General features: G+C 45.0%; 2 protein-coding genes and 1 non-coding gene across 4 annotated transcripts; 2 read left to right on the forward strand and 1 right to left on the reverse strand.

Annotated features, from left to right (window-relative positions):
- Positions 1-703: 703 nt before the first annotated feature.
- LOC127344981 (uncharacterized) lies at positions 704-7,176 on the reverse strand. 2 transcript variants are annotated; one of them, XM_071828607.1, is made up of 12 exons: positions 7,045-7,176; positions 6,794-6,922; positions 6,474-6,668; positions 6,260-6,307; positions 6,038-6,166; positions 5,061-5,185; positions 4,134-4,244; positions 3,801-3,909; positions 3,587-3,705; positions 1,477-1,630; positions 1,147-1,291; positions 704-1,024 (listed from the first exon to the last, which is right to left on the reverse strand). In XM_071828607.1, exons 1-12 carry the CDS (start codon positions 7,162-7,164, stop codon positions 975-977), a joined length of 1,434 nt encoding a protein of 477 aa, XP_071684708.1. In that variant the 5' UTR covers positions 7,165-7,176; the 3' UTR covers positions 704-974. The 2 variants fall into 2 exon arrangements, with proteins under 2 accessions (XP_071684708.1, XP_051227325.1); XM_051371365.2 differs by having other exon boundaries at positions 3,587-3,701; positions 3,797-3,909.
- A 240-nt stretch (positions 7,177-7,416) lies between these two features.
- On the forward strand, positions 7,417-9,239 carry LOC127344982 (uncharacterized). The gene is made up of 4 exons (XM_051371366.2): positions 7,417-7,555; positions 8,239-8,346; positions 8,549-8,613; positions 8,782-9,239. The coding sequence occupies exons 1-4, from the start codon at positions 7,466-7,468 to the stop codon at positions 8,927-8,929; spliced, it is 411 nt and encodes a 136-aa protein (XP_051227326.1). The 5' UTR covers positions 7,417-7,465; the 3' UTR covers positions 8,930-9,239.
- Positions 9,240-20,510: 11,271 nt separating this feature from the next.
- LOC127346386 (U2 spliceosomal RNA) lies at positions 20,511-20,707 on the forward strand. The gene has a single exon (XR_007879551.1). It is a non-coding gene; the product is annotated as a U2 spliceosomal RNA (small nuclear RNA).
- The last annotated feature ends 134 nt before the right edge of the window (positions 20,708-20,841 follow it).

Genomic DNA, 20,841 nt, shown 5'->3' on the forward strand with positions numbered 1-20,841 from the left:
TCATGTTAACATGATAGACTAATTGTGTAGGATGGTTACGAGCTAAGGAAAAAGTTTTTGATACACATGCTCAAGTATCTAGCTAATGAAGTTGAAGACAACATTCCTGAGATCGTGCGAGAATACCTTAGACGCGTCAACGGACCATGGATTTAACAAATAGTGTATTCAGTCATTTCTCTTCTACAAAATGAATTGTGCGAAGTGGATCTTTAAATATTTTAAGTATTATATATTTATTGTATATACTTTAATATTTGCATGCATTATTTACACGCTTATGCATTTGACATTACATTAAAGGGCCGTGGCGAAGCACGGGCATTCTACTAGTACAGCATAACAAATAAAATGTGGTAAAAGTTACCACAATTTCATATACAGCATAACAAATAAAATGTGGCAAATATATTAAGCGAGGAAAAAATCTGCCATAAAAGGTATACAATGTGAAATACACTTTGTGTAGTTTTCAATCTTTTCTCGTCAAGATTTTTTAGCAGCGACTCAAAAGTGGGTCACACATAGTCGACGACACTCGTATGGTAACAGTTTGCTGTGATTTTTGCAAAACTGACTCGGCCACTATACAACAACTCAAAAGCCATATCTGTTTTTTTAGACAAAAAGGCCATATCTGTTAAATGCCTCACAAAACTTACACTTTCAAATAAAATCTCAAACCACCAAAGCAAACAAGAAATTAGAATCCAAACCAAATTGTACATGCTTCTCTTATTCCTTTTTTCTTTCTTGGAAATACACGTTTCTCGTCATAAATGAGAGTGTGAATCTGTGATACTACAACACACAGAACAATCGGTATCAAATACCTTCTCGCTACAACCTCGCAAAAAGAATTGCCCGCATCGCAATGTATAGAAGATCTACAGATGCATTAGAATTGAGGGCTTTAGCCTTTTGGCTACAGCCAGTTCGTTTCAAAACGTTTCACATATTGCTTCTCTATCTATCTAAAACAGCCTTCTAAGAAAATTCCTTCTTGGTCTTTTTGATTTGACATCTGCATCAGTAACACAAATGGTTTGAGTTAGTCAACCTGAATGCACACGACCAATATATACAGTGAGCAGCGTGGTGAAGACCATGATGCTGATTACTGGTATGCCGATGGAAACGTATTACCTTGTACTCTCCCAGCCTTTAACAAAGCTTCCTGGGCAATTGGTTTCCATTGCTGAGCACAAGAGAAACGGAGGCCCATCCCAACAGTCAGCCCCCGCAACAGTTGTATTGTTCGAAGCACTGAAAATAACTCCTCTGGGAAGTTCTTCATGTAGCAAAGCAAACAGAAAGAGGACATTTTAGGAGGCAATTCTCAAAGTTAAACTGTACCAAGACATAGATCGTTTGAATGCCTAAGATTTTTCAAGTAATAAATGGAGGAACAACAGCATATGACATTGGTCTTTCATGTTTGGACTTTGGACAGATACAGATAATGCAGTCGCATACCTCTACTCCAACTTTAGTCAGTGAAGAATCTTCAGCAAAGGGAGAGAGAACAGTTACTCCAGGTGGTAATCTTGTATCAAACATTCTAAGAGATAACTCAAACAGTTCTTCTAACTCGTTGTCTACTATACTCGATGTTTCCAAACCAAGTTCCCTGAAATATTTTATGAATACATCAGAGAAACAAGAAATATACCAACAATAATTCACCAATATTCATTACTCCATCTTGCCCTTGAATACAACCGTTTGTTTCAAAAAAAAAATTATCTTGTCATAAAGTATTATGCAGCCCAGCATTGTTCTGTTACAAAGTAGTACATCAACATATTTAATTTTGCTTTCTAAACTATAAACTGTATGAGAGGCACTGGCAGTAAATTTTATTAAAATACAAACAGATATTTACAAGAGAGGAGGGATGCACAACCGGGAAAGATGTCTAACCAAGGGAGTCAAACCAAATCTGTCAAGGATACACAAGACCCTCTATCATTCCAAATGAAAGGGCAAATGAGAAACCTTGGCGTTCCTTTTTTTTTTCCAAATGTCCCATGAAGAAAGGCTTTTGCTGAAGGCGATTTAGGCCATGCTGATCATGTGATTGCTGATGTCTAGCTGAACACCGACAGCTTGCCAGCAGGAGGTGCTGAAGGGGCAATTCCAAATAGATTACCGCTGGTTTCTAGGCTGCCAGAGGTACAGAGGACACGGTTGGAGACTTCGCCAATTTTGGTTGTTGAGAAGAAGCCATGCAAAAGCCTTCAGTTCAGAAGTGCATTTGGATTTTCAAACATGACAGAAATAAGCTGGCGCTTGACCATGCTGGAAAGTAAGATTGTACAATTTGTTGGAAGAGTAAAAGGTGTTCCCCTAACTCCAGATGTCACAAGAAGGTGGAAAAGGTCAAGCAGCTCAGAAAGAGAGGGTCTATGGCTGGCATGACCCATGGGGCTTCATGTCTTCAGAGAGCGTATTTGGCTGACATAAGATGCTCCACAGCAAGCCTGGGTAATTTGTTGCAAAGCGGCTCATCAGCCCACTGACCATACCAGAAGAAGGTTGTGTCCCCTAAGAAGAGCTTGTTAGAAAGCCTGATGATGTCCCCTTCCAACAGAATGAACCTGTTGGCCTGACGGCATGCGGGACTATGTCACAGTGGTTCCAGACAAGCTTAACCAACGGGATGTCGAACTTGTTGTAGAATTTATGAAGGAATTCCAGCAGAAGAGCGTCATTCTGGACTGAAACATCAGGGATACCCAGACCACCATTCAGCATTAGCTTGCAGACCTGGTTCCAGACGGCCAACAATTTAGATCCACCCGTGATTTCAGACACACCCAGAGGCATATATGGCTAGCATGATCTATATTTTCTTTAACCCCATCCACCAACCTCAGGGAGAAAATGTAGTTGGTGGGCAGCGAGTTAACGACATATTTATGACAACGATGCATCCCTCGAGGGGAAGGAAGGAAGAGCACGACGTAATTCAATACACTCAAAGAGGGTGAGATAGTCATAGATTATGGATCTTGACAGGCCAAGAGAGAACCCTGCATAAAAGGAAAGGTGCCAATTTTACAACGAAAGAGAGCAGCCAGGTGCTGAGTCCAGTCTTCTTGAACATTCATGGGTATCAGGCATGATTTGAATTGTTGGCACACAAAGCAGTAGGCTGGCCAAAAGTCTCAATGAGCCCTTTGAGGCATACAAGCTAATGGGGACAGGCCTGCATGACCAACAGTGTGCCCTCTGTCTACTGGACAATGGAAAAATCCACCTCAACAATATGGAGAAGTAACTTGAGCAGATCTCAATGGAACTTTTTTCCAAGATTCCATTGATTTGAATTCACTGCCCTCATAATAAATCTAATTATCGCATGAAAAAAAAACACCTAACATGACTGTTATTGAGTAGCACTCCGCAATATTGAAGAATAGACTTGAACATATATTTTGTGACTGTGATACCATAGTGTTGCATAACAAAAAGTATCTCTAGTGACACTGTCAGTTCTAAACTGTACTCGGGACAAATAAAACTAGAATAAGCACAACAAGAACCATCTAGCATGCAGAAGAGTACAGCGGACTAAGTTTACCTGAGACCTTCTTTATTCCTCGAAAGGTCACCATCAGCCATTGCAATTACAAGATTAGCATAAGCCAGTCGTAAATCCTCTGGCATTTCTTTCACTTGTCCGTAATCAAGTAAAGCTACCTAAGAGAGGGCCATCATATAAGAATATTCATCTGAAAGTATGGCTTTGACATATAATGAAACATTTGGAACTTTAATTAATAAAGGACACTTGCCTCTGTGTTCTTGCAGATAAGGATGTTTCCTGGGTGTGGGTCTGCATGGAAAAAGCCATCCTTCAAGATCATTTGGCCATAAGCAAGTGTAAGATCTGTTAGAATCTTCCTGCATTAAAGGATGATTTAACTTTTTAGATAGCCTTAGCACCAAATTAAATTGAAGAAAGGACATGCTTGACATCAAATTAAATTTAAAATGAAAAAACAGAATGATATGAAATTTTTGTATGTGCATTCTAGTAGTACTGACGCATCTTCGGGAGAGAAAGAGAGAGAGTTTCATAAACCAAACAAATGAGAACCATACTCTTTTGAGATGAAGGGGCTTACTGCTTTGCCATTGCTGCAAGCTTACCACCAGGATCAATGCCTCTTTTAGACATTTCATTGCCAAGATTCATTATTGGGGTCCCTTCTATGAATTCCATGACCAAGACCTCCCTATCAAGGAAAAATAATTTCTCGCTTAATCCTTAAGCAAGACAAATTAATCACGTATACTTATTCTTCAAAGAAACATAAGAGGCAGTGGTGGCTCAGTGAAATGAAGTAACTAACTCTTGTTGTTACATTTCAGGTAAGTGTTTTTCATATCATCTAACAGGGGATAAGTCCATACCAAATTGCAGCATTCCCTACATTTGCAGTACAAAAAGAATGACAAGACATGGTACAAAATCAGCCACAAACTTTTGGTGTGATGAAAAATTATATTCATGATTGAAGCATTCCCTACATTTGCAGTACAACAAGTATGACAAAACATGGTAGGCAATCAGTAACAGACTTTCGATGTGACGAAAAAATATATTCATGATGGATAGTCTCATAGTCAAAAGTTCATGAACTCTAAAAATCCTAATCAGCGAAGACATGAGAATTTCAGCCAGTGGAAAGCGGATACAGAGACTAGAGGCGAAGCTAGATCCATCAAAATGAGAGGTTAAACGTGCACACAAAAACAGTAAATCAATTACACACAACACATTTAATGCCTGTTGAACCGGAACAGACTAATGCAAGTATTCTTAATGTGTAAAGAAGCATCCCATGGGGTATAGTTTCGCTTATGGAACGTAAGCAAATCCCAATATCTACAACTTTCCTGCTATTACCAGATAACCCATAATAACTTCTCTAATGAATCATTCTGGGTGATGCCAAAAAATTATTTTTTACTTGTAGTTATGGTGTAGAAGTAGAATTCGGTAAAACCTGAAAAACAGTTCGGCTAATTGAGTAGATATGATACAGTACCTGCTGATCATTCCAGGAATCACACGAGGCACCATAACCGGAGGTTTCTTATTGGTGACGCGTAGGAATTCTCGTATTCTTTCCATTGCTCTCGCTTCTCGCACAAAATCAAACTCATAGCATATCTATGGAATCAGTGAAGCCGACAAGATCAATAATAAAAGAAGAACCCCATGAATTATTAGTTCTGATCTCACATAAGGTGCACATTCTTGTGAAATACAAGTTGTTCATTCTCATGTCTCTTGGCGCAGAAGAACAAAACTGGTATTCACATAACATAACCTCATACACATCATTCAACGTTATGCATAGCAATATATGGATATCTGGTCTGCTACACTCAAATACTAATTGGAAAAAAATATCAATAGATGGTTATCTTTTCTTGCTTCTAATGGCCCAAATGTGAATACTTAGATTTCATTTCTTTATTCTTCGAGTAAGTAAACAGCCTTAGTGGATCAGTTTAGTTATTATCCGTCGTTCTATAACAGAAACCTGCACTAAATTTAAATGGCATCCCCATTTTTATCACAGAGTGACAGAGTAAACAATTACGTTTGAACACAGAAGTAGTATGTCTTTGTTTACGTCAAGAGAGTAATAAAATCCACAAGAGGCCCAATATTCCTAGATGTTTAAGAACAGGTGTAGATAAGGGTACTAGGAGGGCAAACAACAATACTGTTGGAGTGAATAAAACCCTGCTTCTCTATCTCTTTCGTGGCAGAGAACATATCAAAGTTGACATTTCTATCGTTTTATAACAGAAATCTCTATGTAATTTAAATGGCATTCCATTTTATCACAGAGTAAACAATTATGTTTGAACAAAGAGGTCCGTCTGTCTTCGTTTACGTCAAGAGAGTAATAAAAATCGCAAGAGGCCCAGCATCCCTAGATGTTTAAGGACAGGTGTAGGGAAAGGTACTAGCAGGATAAGAAACAACAATACTGTTGGAGTGAATACAAACCTGCTTCTCCATCTCTTTGGTGGCAGAGAACATATCAAAGTTGATGTCATACTTCTGTAAGAACAAGGCAAATGCTTGCATGTTCCGGATATCAACCATCATCAACCTTTCAGCCCCTGGATGCTGAACCTGGACAGAACCAGATCCACTACACCACATCAGAGCATATCAGACAAGGAAACGGCAGTTTACGGAACACATCTATGCAGTCCTAAGCCGTACCTTGACAGCAACATCCGTCTTGGATGATTTAAGCCTCGCTCGATGCACCTAACCAAATATGAAGCAACACCAATAAGTGAGAAGAGTGTCCTTTTCTAGCAAGGCATAATGGCACATAGGAGCAAATGGGGCCTAAGATTGAAGGGGATCATGCGGAGCATCGATATCACAGTTCACCGGATCTTACGGTCAGGCGAAGCACCTAAACACGAACCTGCGCAATGGAAGCAGACCCAACAGGCTCGACTTCAAAGTAATCGAAAATCTCGTCGAAGCTCTTGCAGAACTGCCTCTCCACGACCTCTCGGACAACTTCGATGGGCGTGGACGGCGCCTTGTCGCAGAGAGTAACGAGCCTTTTCACCCAGGCCATTGGCGCCAGATCGGGCTTGCCTAGAATTTGAGCCGCCTGCTCCACAAAACGTGAACGAGCGTGAGTAAGCTGGAGTGATGTGGCGTATGTGTGGAGCTTTGTAAATTCGTCGCGCCTTAGTCTATCTAACAGAAGTGAGCAAGCTGACCGATCCCACGCACCTTGAGGAAGAGGCCGCCGAGCTCGGAGCAGAGGGAGTACATCTTCTGTGCGCCGATCTCGTGCTGCCGCTCCCACATGGCCTCCCGCTCCTCCTCGTCCCTGATGAAGCCCGCCCGGAACTGACACACCTGGACCAACAACAGAGGAACCAACCGACCACCGTGAGCTCAGAGGCATATCACCGAACACCTGGCGCGCGCGCGCGCGGAGGCGTAGCCGGGCCGGTGGAACAGGGGAAGCAGCATACTACCTTGTAGCTGCCGTAGATGTCGACGGCGCGGACCCAGAACTGCGCGGATCGGCTCCACGGGCGGAAGCGGTCGGAGAGCCGGTCCCGCAGCTCCTGCACCTGCGCCACCGGCAGCGGCATTGTCGCGCGCGCGCGCGCTGTCGCCGGAGCGAGAGAGGGGATGGATGCCGGATAGATTCTCTCCTGCCCGAGTCGTGGCTCGTAGTGGCCGCGTGGGGCGGCGAAGCCAAGAGCTCCACCACCAGCCGGCCGAGAGCGTCCCAGCAATTGGGGAAACCGGTAAAGGCGGCCAGGTCTGTAGGCCACAAACAGGAACAAAAAACGTGGCCAGGTGGGGTGGAACGGACGGCTGTGATTGCGACCGAGTCTTGGCGGGGGGCGGTGGGTGGCCTCGCGCTCTCCGCCGCCCAGCTAGTCCTCCATGGCGGCGGCGGCGGCCCGGCGGCTGTGTAGCGCGGCGGCGGCGCAGCCCCCGCGCCTGAAGAAGCTCGCGCTGAACGCGCCCAAATCCGTGAGTTGCTGCCGCCTTCCCCTTTCCTCCTCAGATCCCCTCCGCTTTAACTGAATCTTACTCCTCTTTACTCTCGGTTGGTGATAGCATTCCGTTTGGTATGGTCCAGTACTACTCTAGGCTCCTAATTTCAACTGAAATGTCAAGTTCATAGCAGCGCAGGAAGAATATAGGTCGATGTGATGGTAATGTGCGTGCGAGTAAGAGTCCTTTGTGGCCACTGAAATCGACGTGAAATCTTGCCGTGCGGTCCATTCCGAGCTCCCACACAGTAGTGGTGGGGTTGCGTCTGCGTCTTGCTCTGCCCTTTGTTGGTTATCCGATTTCTGACCAGTCGTATGCGTATCTATCTTATTTGTTAGTACTCAGTACCTGCTATCCTGAATTAAGGCATGGGTTCTTTCGTGTCTTCTCGTTGGTAACTGCTAGCACATAGTACGTACTATCTTGTTGCCCAGTTGCTTATGATCAATCGTTGCCAAAGCATTGTTTGATGTTGCTGTGTTCTATACTGTCTCAAACCTTACAATATGAGGCATCTGTCATAACTAAACAAAATCTCACATTGTGTGAATGCGATAACCATCAGTACATGATGTTTGTTGTATAAGTTACAAGGAAGTTATTTCTCACTAATCACATCTCGTAATGGTGAACTGAGTTATATTTCTGGTTGTTCTCAGGTGGAGGTTGAATTTGCAGATGGCAGCTCATTCCATCTGTCAGCTGAGTTTCTTAGAGTTTACAGCCCAGCAGCTGACAGCAAAATCAGATCAATAGCTGGTGAGAAGGTAACCTCCTACTGTATTTTTCTGTATTCCTTGTCACCATTTGAAGTGGGAAAACCATAGGTACTATCGCAAGTTTAGGGATACACTACTTGCTAACCTGGAATGTTGACCTGTCTACAAAAGCTTGAACAACACCCGTTTAGAACAAGAGCATATTTTGTTACTTGCTTCCTAAGTATTTTTACCCTTGAAATTATGCCAGGTTATATTTGGGCGGAGACATGTTGGAATAATGTCAGCTGAATCAGTAGGAAATTATGGAGTTCGGTGAGGGACATTTTGTTTTTACAATAAATTTCATGGCAGATATATCTATTTCATGAAAATAATATACCTTGTGCATAAAATAGTTAGTGGGGACATCTCTATCTCTTGAGAATAATGTATTTGTATTTATCTGCAAGCCTCATCTATAGCCAGCCTTTTGCACCACAGGATATTGTTTGATGATTTGCACAAGACTGGGATCTTCACTTGGGACTACTTGCACCATCTGGGTTCTAATAAATTCAGTTTGTCACGAAATTATATCAAAACTTTGAGGAAACACGGTCTTAGTCGGGATCCTGGGAAAAGAAAATGATGGAATCAAAGTAGATACAAGGGAACTTAAAAAGGCTTTGCCTACTATTTCTTGGAACTCACAAGAACTGCTGCCTTGATGGGGATGGATGGAGCTTCTACATGTGAACTCAGAATCTCCTAAACCACATAGCTTACCATGTAATGATAGGAACTGTTCTTACAATAGCAGGTGTGAGAAACGGTACAATTATCTTACATTTAGTTTATCAATATTTTCTGAAATGGATTGTATGTATTTCTTGAGTTGTGCCAAGAGAAGTTTTTTCCTTTTCCACTATGAATTGTCCAACACCAAGTATTTTTATGTACCCTCCATGCTTGATATCTGAAGTGCTAGAATGGGTGAATAAGAGAAGAGGAGAGCCTCTGCATGTACCTCTCCTTATATTGGGTAACATTTGTGTCCAAATAATATAACAAGTCAACACATTAGAGTTTATTTTGATCTACTAACTTTAGCACTGTCACTTTTGGTACTTTCATCTTACAGCCCCTAGCGCAGATAAATTTTATTCGCTCTTATTAGAGAAATGAGCTCCGACTTCGCTCAAGTAGACATTACAAATTGTGTACGACAAACAAACTGGAAACAAGATTTTCTAACAGTGAGAGATAAAAATAAGTAGGCGGTAGTGGTGGAGCTTCAACATGATTCAGGATGGGCCATTACTTGCAGGGGACAAAAATTATTGGCTAATGAACATATATTTAAACTATTTGGTGTATATTAACGAACATTGGACAGGCATGGCATGGTTTTGCTTCAGATAGCACCGCCTCTGGTTGGCGGTGGTAAAAAATAACCTTCGAGTTCAACAAAGCTGTAGCTAACATAGTGACCACAGATCATTCCATATGAATCGAAATTCCATACATCATGTGGATGTGTGGGACGAAATAACCTCATGGGGCGTTATTGGAGAAGTCCTGCAAGCCTCCACCAGACCACCAACACTCACTCCCCTCAGGGCAAGGTGACATCGCATTGTTTAACTCGTCCCATCTAGAGAAACTGATAAACTACCTCAGGTAGCCTGAAACTGGAGAGCACATTGGGTGATTTAGTCTAACTGATTGGTGCAGATCATGGTTACGTTGGACCAAATGGTGATGGATCGTGTACACGAACTAAAAAATGTTCACATGAATGGACTTGGTTTACTCCAGTATCCCACCTCTAAATCTAAAACATACAAAATTCAAATGCATCCGACTTGCTCAAATGAAAGCTCCGCTGATCAGGCCTGAAAACAAGGGCAGGCTATATAAACTGGAGGGTGGAGTCCTGGACTGCTATTCAAGTATTCATGACCTGAGCATGAGACTCATTTGCTTATCACACCCCGAATCATGCAGATTTGACTCATTTGGACTATCACACCCCCAGCTCATGCAGATTTATACTTGATAGATCATCCATAAATGCCAAAAAAAAACTGCATTCGTCATGCCATCTTCGTGGTGCAGTCGCTGGAGTACCTAGATTGTTTACGTGCCGCGCCAAGCTGAAGTGATCCCTAGTGCTAACTTCCTGGAGGCTGGACACGGTGGCACCTGCTGACCTGCGTAGTAGACGCAAACTTGCAATTGCAATGACCGGGAGACGTTTTGTATTGCAAATTTGAATCACTGCCACATCGCCGACGTCCCGCGCGGCCACCTGCCAAAGCGCGGTTGCCCTATGTGGCACTTGCCACGGCAGGGACGGTCCCGACGACGGCCGACGATTCACCCTCAGCCCTGGAACGGCACGGACAGAAGTGCCATGTGTCGGAAACATTCATCTTCCAACCTGTCATCACTCAAGACGGAAACATCCATGCATCTCACAACTCGTCATCACTAGAACGTACGTGCATGAAATTTACTCTCTTAGAGAATAACTCTGATTTCACACAATGCACTATAAATTAGAAAAACTAATTTTCTCATAGCAAGAGATCAACTTTTTTGCAAATACGATATTTACGTTCTCTTAGAACAAGGTTCATGTCCCCAATCTTACTCACAACTCACAAGGGCATTAACAATTACAAGTTTGGACTGTAAGAAAAACGATTCCCTAGTAGCAAGAAATCAACTACAGCGAGCACAAATTCGAGAAATCTTGAGCAAGAAAATTTTGATTAACTACTTAGGGCATCTCCAACGGAGCGACGCGATCATTTGCGTCCGCGGAGACCGAAAATGCGTCCGGGCCTTGCTCCGCGGTGACGCAAACCTGGCGCAAACCTGGCCCAAATATGCGCCAGGTTTGCGTCACCACGGACGCTCCGCGGTCGCGCCGAGTATCCGACGAAACTTACCCGCGTGTTAGTGGCAGGGTGGTCGATAACATTCCCGCGAGAAAAATCAAAGTAGACTGGCGCCAGCAGTCTAGAAGCGATGGACGTCCTCGCCGCCGTAGCCACCACCATGGATTCCGAGGGAACCCTCGCACCCGCCGCCGCTCCAGACTCCCCCATAGCCACGACCATAGCTCCAATGGAGGCCGCAGCTCCGGCAGAAGCAAAGCGTGCCACCACCGGTGGGCGGGACGCTAAGCCGAATGCGGCAAAGAAGGTGTTGTCCAAGGAGGAGAAAGGCGTCGAGGCCGTGAAACGTCGCAGCCGGCGCAGAAACCAGAAGGAGAGGAATGCAGCGGTCGCCGCCCTGGAGGCCACCCAGCAGGTGTGGCAAATGCAGCTGAAAGCCTACGCCACGCAAGTAGGCCTCCATCCGAGCATAGCGGAGGCCTACATGCTCGTCAAGCGATAGGGGATAGCCGGCGTTGCTCCCCCGGCCTCGTCGGTGAGCTCGGTAAGTTCCCAGCTGCGTCCTGAAACGCCCGCTCCCTTGCAGGTCCACGCGGTGTCGCGGTTCGCCTCCGGTGTGGCGCCGATGCAGTTCAACAGGGCGCCAGTTCCCGACCTCAACGTACGCCGAGAAGCGGTGACTCATGCATGGGCGCGACAAACAAGACGCGTCAGGTGCCGGAGGAGAGCATGCCGGTGCCCCGCAGCCTGTTTGAGGAAATGGCACCATCTGCCCGATGATGGACGACCTGGTACGTAAGCTCTCTCACTGTATGCGACTGTCGTTTGTTATGCGTTTGACGTCCAGTGATTCGTAGGACTATTGGAAGGGACGACATGATAGCGATATCGAGGCCATGATCTACGTCTGCAGCTTCGTTGGCGACGCCGGGGTCGGGACAGGGCCACATAATGAGTGGGCACCGACGGAAGATGCGAAGGACATCGACGCCACACGGCTGTTCTCCATCCAACCCACGCAGGCAACAACTGTGTGCGTCGACGACTGTGAGGACGCGCCAACATGGACTGTCTTCACCACGGAAGATGCTAGCAAGAAGAAGGGGGAGAGCCACAGGACACAAGAATTCAACGACGACGAGGACAAGTGTTTGTGTGACGCGTGGCTGGCGACCAGCCATGACTGTATTAATGGGGTTTTCCAGCAAAAAGGCAAGGTGTAATGGGCCAAGGTGAAGGTGATGCAGGAGTACAATGAGAGAAAGCTTCACGAGCCCTATGTGATGTCAAGCCCTCGCACGGAATAGTCCATCAGAAAAAGATGGAATTAAAAAAACAATAGACAAGCAAGTTCTGCTCCACCGTAGAACATTGCATCAACAACCCCGTTAGCGGCGCTGGATGATCATTCTATTCTATGTACATCATTCACAAATCATGATCTGGACACTAAACCAATTGAAGGTATCCCGGGCCTTGGAGAGAGGTTCAAGGCAGTGCATAAGAAGGGCTTCCATATGGTCCATTGCTGAGACAAGCTGAAGAGCGCGCAAAAGTGGCAGACAAGCTTTGCGGCCTACGATGAAGCTATGAAGCATGGGACAACGATTGTCGTCGACGGCGAAGACGGCGATCATGGCCGTCATGCCCTTCCACCTCGTCCCCGAGGCCATAATGCTACCAAGGCCGATCTAGCTCGGGAGGCAGCTGGCATTGCGTTCACCCAGATCTTGGAGAAGTTGATGGCCGAGAATCAAGCCTCCATGGCGAAAAGGGATGAGAAGAAGCGTCTGAAAAAAGAGGTCGCAGCTGTCATCTACCTCAACCTCACCAAAGAGGTCATTGAGGTCCAAAGGATGGATGTCGAGGCCAAAAAAGCAGACACCGAGACCAAATTGCGTGACGCCGAGGCCAAGAGGATGGACGTCGAGGCCAAGACCCGTGCAGAAGACACAAGGATCATGCTAGCCGACTTGAGCAGCGTCGACGACGACACCAGAGCCTGATCTGCCGCACCAATGTCTAGCACCATGGCCTCCGAACTTCATATGATGTTCTGGCCTTGTTGTGCTCCTTTTGGACTCCATTTTACGCCGTATTGTGTGCACAGTGTGATAAATTATTTCAGACCTTAATTTAAGCTAATTTCAGGCTATAATTTCGTGCAAATTTGAGCTAATTTAAGGCTATAATCTCTTTTCTGTTTATGAACCTAAACTGGCTCGCGCCGAAAATATGTCAGCGCGAAAACCACCCCGACGCAAACGAACGCATGACCATTTTCGCGTCCGCGGACTGACGCAAATGAACGCACGTGGATATTTTAGCCGTTCTTTAGCCGTTCGAAATATGTCGGCCCACTAGAGATTTTCTTAGCTAACATAAGAGAGCACGGAACATTTCATACGGATAAAGATTCCATCCATTTTTATATGCTCATCGCCTCATCCCATTGATTATCACACGGTGGTGGGCGCATGTCTTCATGTAGAAGGCACAAGCCCCCGGTGCCACAAACATCTCCTCGAGAAGTTTCTTACAGCCAAACCAACCAACCAAAAGCCAAGTTACAAACTGAACGAGGTGAACCTCATCTCAGATCATCACGCCAATATAGCTTAGTCAAATTAATCTTCTCAACCCACAGAATAGTCGTTGGTAATTAACCCCGGAATGGACAAAACTCACAAGCATGTAAGCTCTCCAGCTGAAGTCCCCCAAAGTGTCTCAAACCGTACCGGATTGAGCGTTTAGGCATGTGTTTCGTTTGTTCTGCGTTTGAGGGACGTCGTTCCCTAGCCACGTCCCGCAAACGCTGCCTCTAAACTATTTTTAATATTAAAATACGTTTTTTCATTTTTATTTCAAAATAAAGAGAGAAACCATTCCACAAACTAATACATAATTCGGAATATGATTTACACAAATTAAGACATAGTTTGGAACATGGTTTTCACAAACTAATACATAGTTTGAACCATGGTTGACACAAATTTAAAACATTGAAAAATGAGGAAACCTAACTAGTGTTGGCATCGCAGATTTCGTGTGTTTGCTGCCAAGAAAGAACACTCCTAGGTACTCCTAGTCACCCAAACTGGAAAATCCAGCTGGTGATGATAACCATATTCGTTCTTTCGAGGAAGAACATCCAGAAACCTTCGTGCCTATTTTCGTTGCGAAGAAACAACACTCAGTCGTCGTCCTCCTCGGCGTTGTCGCTGTGGTAGTGCCGGCGGCAGCGCGTCTCGTCGAACACCTTGACTCTCATGTTGTCCTCGTCAAGGTAGGAGAATGTGAGCACGAAGCCGACTTCGAGGTGGTGGTAGCGCGCGAACTTCTCCCAGGCGGTGTGGAGGTACATCTTGCCGCACGCGTCGAAGATCACGTCCACAATCCACCGGCACCAGCCGCACCCGCAGATGCAGCAAGGTCGCCTCGTTGCCGGCGACGAAGTCAGCGAACTTGTCCGGCAGCCTCTGGATGCCGAGTGGGTCGCCCTTGAGGACGATGACGAACTCGAACAGCACTTCCCGCTCCTCCTCCTGCAGGTCCGGCGATGAAGACGACGGCGTCGCAGGCGACGGCGAGCGTGCAGCTCTGTCGCGGCCACGATTACGACCACGGCCGCGACCTCGGCCTCCGCCTCTACTAGCCATGCCGTCGACTCTTGAGATGGTGGCGGCTAGGGTTGGGGAGAGAGGCGCTAGGGTTTATGTGTGAGGGATGATGAGAGAGCGACCCTTTTTATATGCCGGAGGGAGGCGGGGGAGCGGTGGCGCTCATTAACGCCGGCGCGTAGGGCTAGGCGCGACGAGACGCTTCGCTGCACCTCTGCGGGAACTGCACCATCGTTGCGCGCCAATAACTTCCGTCACGAGGTAGGCGACGGTTAGGTTAAATTTCAATGTGCCGCTGACGTGTCGGTCCCGCCACTCCTCGCCTCGCTTTTCGTTATGTCCGGCGTGCCCGGAGCGTGGGACGCCGGACACTGTATTGGGCCGCGCTGGATAAAAAATTGTTTTAGGACACGCTGCTGGAAACATTTTTTTTGTTCGACACGCCCTAAATCCTTTAGAGGATGTTTTGGGGGACGCGTCTGAAGATGGTCTAACTTCCGAAACTGAAAGTCGGGACTTCTCAAGAAATAGGGTTTTAAGAAGAAAGGAGTGTGACTATTGGAACAGTGCATACGATTCGGGTGAGTTCGTCCATGAAAACTTATATGTGTCCATCAGAAGCCAAGGTTCACTAATAGACCAATGTAATCAAATCATGCTCTTATTTTTTTTAGATCATCGAAGCTATTTCGGCGGTTCCATTCTAAAGGAAACAAAACCATAGATCATTAAGTGTGTAGTTACAATACTTCTATCGACTGCCTGTGATTGACACATCTCTCTAGTAGACGTGCGAAGTAGGCTAGTTGTGGGAATGAAAAATACAGATATCATTTTCAGCTTGCGAGGTGGGCCTAGTACGCACAAACAAATGTGCGGGATCTGTTTCATAGTCGAACGTTGTTCAGGTAGCCCAGTGGCGAGTGGATGTCCGAAGTCCGGAGTTGACTCATCAGCGTTATACTGTTTCTCGGCTTGAAGCTAAACCTGCCGCTCCAGACACTACTTATCATCTTCGGCCATCTCCATGGCATAGGAAGACGTGTCCAAGTCTGGTGAAGATCACCGCCTCGAGCAGGTCTAGCCCTCTGATGTTTTCCTTTTCTAATGGTACTCTCCACTTTCTCATAGATCTAAGAATGTGTCCCCGAACTTGTTTTATGCTCTAGTATATTACTAACGTTAAGGCAGGTCGTTTCGGGCAGTGGGTGAATACTCTAGACAAAATACCGAGATGGGTTTGGTTCACTCCAGTATCTCAATCCACTGTCACATGTAAGACGCACAAAGTTCATCTCGCTTCCCTAAAACGAACAAAGACATGGACTCCCGGGGAGAGCAATTACATGCATCCCATTTATATAAGCTGAGCATGCAACACATTTGATCATCACGCACCAGATCATGCAGATTTGGTAGCCATTCATGCTGGAGGCAACCTGGGGCGGTCGGCACCCGTCAAACCATTACGTCATGCATGTACGTTAGTGGTTAAGAACGAACGCAGCGACTTTAATGGCAACGATACCTACCGGTATCATATCTACCATCAAATCTCTGCTTTGAGATTAGTGTGATTTTTAATATTTGTATAATATAAAATTAAAAATTCAAACACAAGTGAAATTTTTGTGAAAGTAAAGTGATACATGAAAAATATTGTGAAACATTCTGATAAAAAGTGAAATAGATGACGTCACTGTTGACATCACTGGGGTTTGTTTCACAAAATATTCTTGTTTCAGTTACATTTTAATTATGTTTAGGATTTATTTTATAATTTTGTGTAAGAATTGTTAGCACATGGCTGATATTACTGATGATGCCACTCATGTAGATGTAGTTGACTTTAGAAAGAGGTTTTCGTGAAGATGTAAGGTTCAAGCTTTAACACGCCACCGGAACATTTCGTATTTTTATAAATTGAGTATGAGGTCACTGAAATATAGAGGAGCCCAAATGCCCAATCAGAGCATCTCTAACAGAGCCTATAAATCACGTCGAAACCGTATTTTTCCTGCCGATTTACGAATTCAGGTTGAAATGGGCGCAGAACAATTGAACTCGCTGTCCGGCCCGAAAAAAAATTTCAGGGACCCGAAAAATTTTACACTCGACCCCTACTAATACAGACTGAAAGATAGTTTACGGGCTTAAAACTGAACGGATTTCTCACCAGACTTCCAGCGCCGCCGTCCGTACAACCGCCTCCCGCCGCCGATTTCTGGTTGTTTTGCTAAAATTATGCATCCCGGTTAAACATCCTGTTAGCCCGCTCCAACTCCGACCATGTCTGTAATTCGCGGCGAATCTTGCTAGCTAGGTGATGTTCTCGTCGAAGAGGTCGATGGAGCGACGGAATTTACGGGCAATTTGCTGGAACAGCGCGCTGAAAGGACGCATCGCTGTGCGCATGGACAAGCTAGGAGATGCGCGAGGCTGTGGGCATATTCGAGCAGATGCGCGTGCTTGCGCATGTACGAGCTGATGATTATGCGATTTGGTGCTTCCGCGTGCGCGCTTGTACTGCTTTGCTGCTTAAGCGCATGTAGTAGCTTTGCTGCTTGGGCGGCGGCCATGCGGGGAGATCTAGGCAGCGGCGCAGACTGTTTTCATGAAGAAGATGACTACTTTTCGAATATTTCGTTTTTCGGTTTTAATTTACAGGGTCTGTTCTGCGCCGGTCGTTTTATAATCCGTAAACACGTTTTTTGAAGACTGAACTCAAGTTTTTCGATTTGAGATCTAATCACGAAACCTACATCAAAATCCTTTTCTTCGAAGAAGATCAAAGATATGTTCCCACCTAGTAGAGTCAAACGTCTTGCGTATGTCAAGCTTAAAAAGTAGGCACGGCTTCTTGTTTTGTGTAACTTCTTGGCCGTGTTCTTAACGTACGGGAAGTTATCATGAATATTTCTTCCCTTGATGAAAGCACTTTGTGCATTGGAAAGTAGCTCATCCATGAAAGTGGCAAGGCGAAGGGCAAGCATCTTTGGCACAATTTTTGCAACTGAATAGATTAGGTTTATGGGTCTAAAGTCCAAAATATCTTACGTCCCCTCCTTCTTTGGCAAAAGTGTGATATTTGCAGAGTTAAGTCAATGAAAATTTGCCGATTGAGGGCTCCCAAAAGAGTGGATCACCCGTAAATAGTCCTCTTTAATTGTTTCCCAACACTTTTTTGAGACAACTTTGGTCAAGCCATCCGGGTCGGGGGCCTTGTCTCCGGGCCTAAGGTTGATGGCTTTTCTCACCTCCTCTTTCGAGAAAGGCGCATCCAAGCTACTCAAGTCCGGGCCTTCCAAGTTGAGGCTGTCCCAATTGACACCTTGGACGATGAGCTGCTGGCGGCGGAGCAGTGGCGGCGGCCTCGGGATACTACGACATGGACGGTGGCTTCTCGGGCATAGCTATGGCCGGCGATCGGGACGCGGCATTCTTCGCAGTGGTTCTGTAAATCGGGTGCTGGTGTAATAGGTGGTGAAGATTGCCGTGGCTTATGTTGTAAGAGTATGAGAGAGGATTCGGTGGCTGAAGTATTTTCACCAAATATACGGTGGAACAGTGCAATACTTGTTGATCCACTCCTGCCGAACAAGGCCTGAGGGGTTTGGTTTGCTCCACTATCTCAGTCTAGGAACACAAAAAGATGCATGAAGTTCAAAGGCATCTCACTTCTCTCGAAAATCTAAAAGATGTGCACTCCTTGGGCGAGCATTTCGCGTACCATTTATAAAACGCGAGCATGCAACTCCGATGATTAGCACACTCGAGATCATGCAAATTTGACTAATCATTTGTGTAGGAGGCATCACGCGGCGATGCCCACCAGATCATGCTAAATGCTACAGACGTAACACCGCACCACACCACGTCTACCTTAGGACGTGTTTGTTCTTTGTGTGCAGCAATACCCGCGTAGAAATAGTGCCATCGAATACTCCCTGGTTTTTTGGGCGGTCTCACGTTCGACCAGACTCCAGAGCGCATGTAGACACCAGGAGCATCAGAAAGAGCTTGGCAAGAAACGCAAGTTCCTCCCCGATGCCGAACTGCTGCAGCAGCACAGGCGCCACACAGGCTCAAGCGTCGATCATGAGTTGCACTACAGCACGAACCCGGCACACCGCAACCAAACTAAATCAAAATGATTTGGTGAGATCCTGTGTGGGATTGTTGTTTGTTGTATCTTCCCTTTCCGCATGATGTATAGATATCATGCTTGCGGCCCGCTAGATTTAGGCCATTTCATTTTGTCAGAATATACGCATATATATGTATCCAGGAGACCACGACAAACGGTGCTTACTACTTATGTACACTGAAGTTGTGTGCGGAATGGGAATCGAAAACAACACATAGACTCTAAACATTTTAAAGCTGCATTGCATGCATAAAACATACTGCTGATATATATTTTTTAATAAAATGCAATGTCATCAGAGGTACTGCATGCATACTTTATCGAAGGAGACTGCAGCCACGGCATCATATGTTTCCTTGGATTTAGCAATGATCCGGTCAGCCAATCTCTCGATCTCAGCTGCTGAGAGGTTGGCATGTGCCCTGGAAGCTCTGCGAAGCAATCAAGCGAGGAATCAATTACTCATAAAACACAGCCATAGATAAGCCTCCATAGGTACACACCCTAACAGAAAAAATCCACATGGGATTTCATGCTTCAAACAGTAAATCGAAAATTTCTAAGTCTCACGCGTCAATTCGAAAAAAAAAAAGGTCGAAATAATTGGCCCTCTGCTCGCGTACAGCGGTTCAACGTGAAGAGATAACTCAGGCCCAGATAGGCCTAACTGACGCTATCACCCTTCAGGCCTTCAGGCCCATGCAGCTATGGAAGAGTCTGGCACTCCGCGGGCGATTGGACACAGGAGGAAAGCATCTCGTTTAGGGGAGGTGCTATACACCACCCTGGTCGGTGCGGACCAGGCACCGCACCCCCAGGGTGCCTGTTGGGCCGGCCCAGTGACGTTTGTTTTCGTTTTTTTTCTGTTTTTCTCCTTTTCTGCTGTTTCATTTCTTTTCTTTTTTAAAAATTTAAAATGCCAATGTGAAATTTTTTCGGAAAAACAAAAATTTCCAAAATTTGTATATTTTCGAAAAATTGAAAGCATTATTTTCTAGTTTTTTATTTTTTATATGAACAATTTTTGGATTTGAACAATTTTCGATGTGAACAAATTTTAAATTTGAACAAAATTTACATTTGAACATTTTTTAAATTTAAACAAATTTTAAATTTGAACATTTTAAAATTTTAAATAATTTTTGAATTTGAACAAATTTCATATTTGAACGGTTTTTAAATTTGAACGGTTTTCAAGTGAACGGTTTTTAGATTTGAACGTTTTCAAATTTGAACATTTTTTTCAATTTGAACATTTTTTAAAAATTAAAATTTTTAAATCTAAAAAAATATAAACAAAGCCGAAAAAAGAAAAAAGAAAAGAAAACAGAAAAAGAAACCGGAAAAGAAAAAAGGAAAAGCAAAAACGAACTTCACAGGCTAAACAGACCCAAATGGGCCTGGCCCATAACCGACCAGGGGGTGTGCGGTGGCCGGTAGCCACCGACCTGGTCGGTGTATAGGTTTTGCCTCTCGTTTAGTCCCACCTCGCCGAGCGGAGAGGAGACGGGAGCGTGGGAAGTGTACAAATAGAGGGGGAGGGCAACGGTGCAACTCATACCTTTCTCGGCCTTTTGGCTAAGATCAAGTGTAGTATCTGTTTTTATCAGTTTAATATCTGATATGTGGACCCTCGTGTCCACACGATATTAAGTTTATTTTTTGTGGGGGTGGGCCCACCACAGTGGCTTGCCACTGGGGTTCTCAAGCGTCGCTCGTTTGTTGCACTACAGCACGAGCCAGGCGCGCCCCAACCAAATTTAATCAAAATGATTTGAGCGGTTCTGACTTCTGTGTGGGAATGCTTCGTAAGAACTAGAATGCTTTCACTGAAGGAGTCAGACAGAACTTGCAGCTGTTTGTATGGATAAGATAAGAACAAAGGCAC

This window comes from Lolium perenne, chromosome 3 (assembly GCF_019359855.2).
Source record: "Lolium perenne isolate Kyuss_39 chromosome 3, Kyuss_2.0, whole genome shotgun sequence".
Classification (NCBI taxonomy): Eukaryota; Viridiplantae; Streptophyta; class Magnoliopsida; order Poales; family Poaceae; genus Lolium; species Lolium perenne.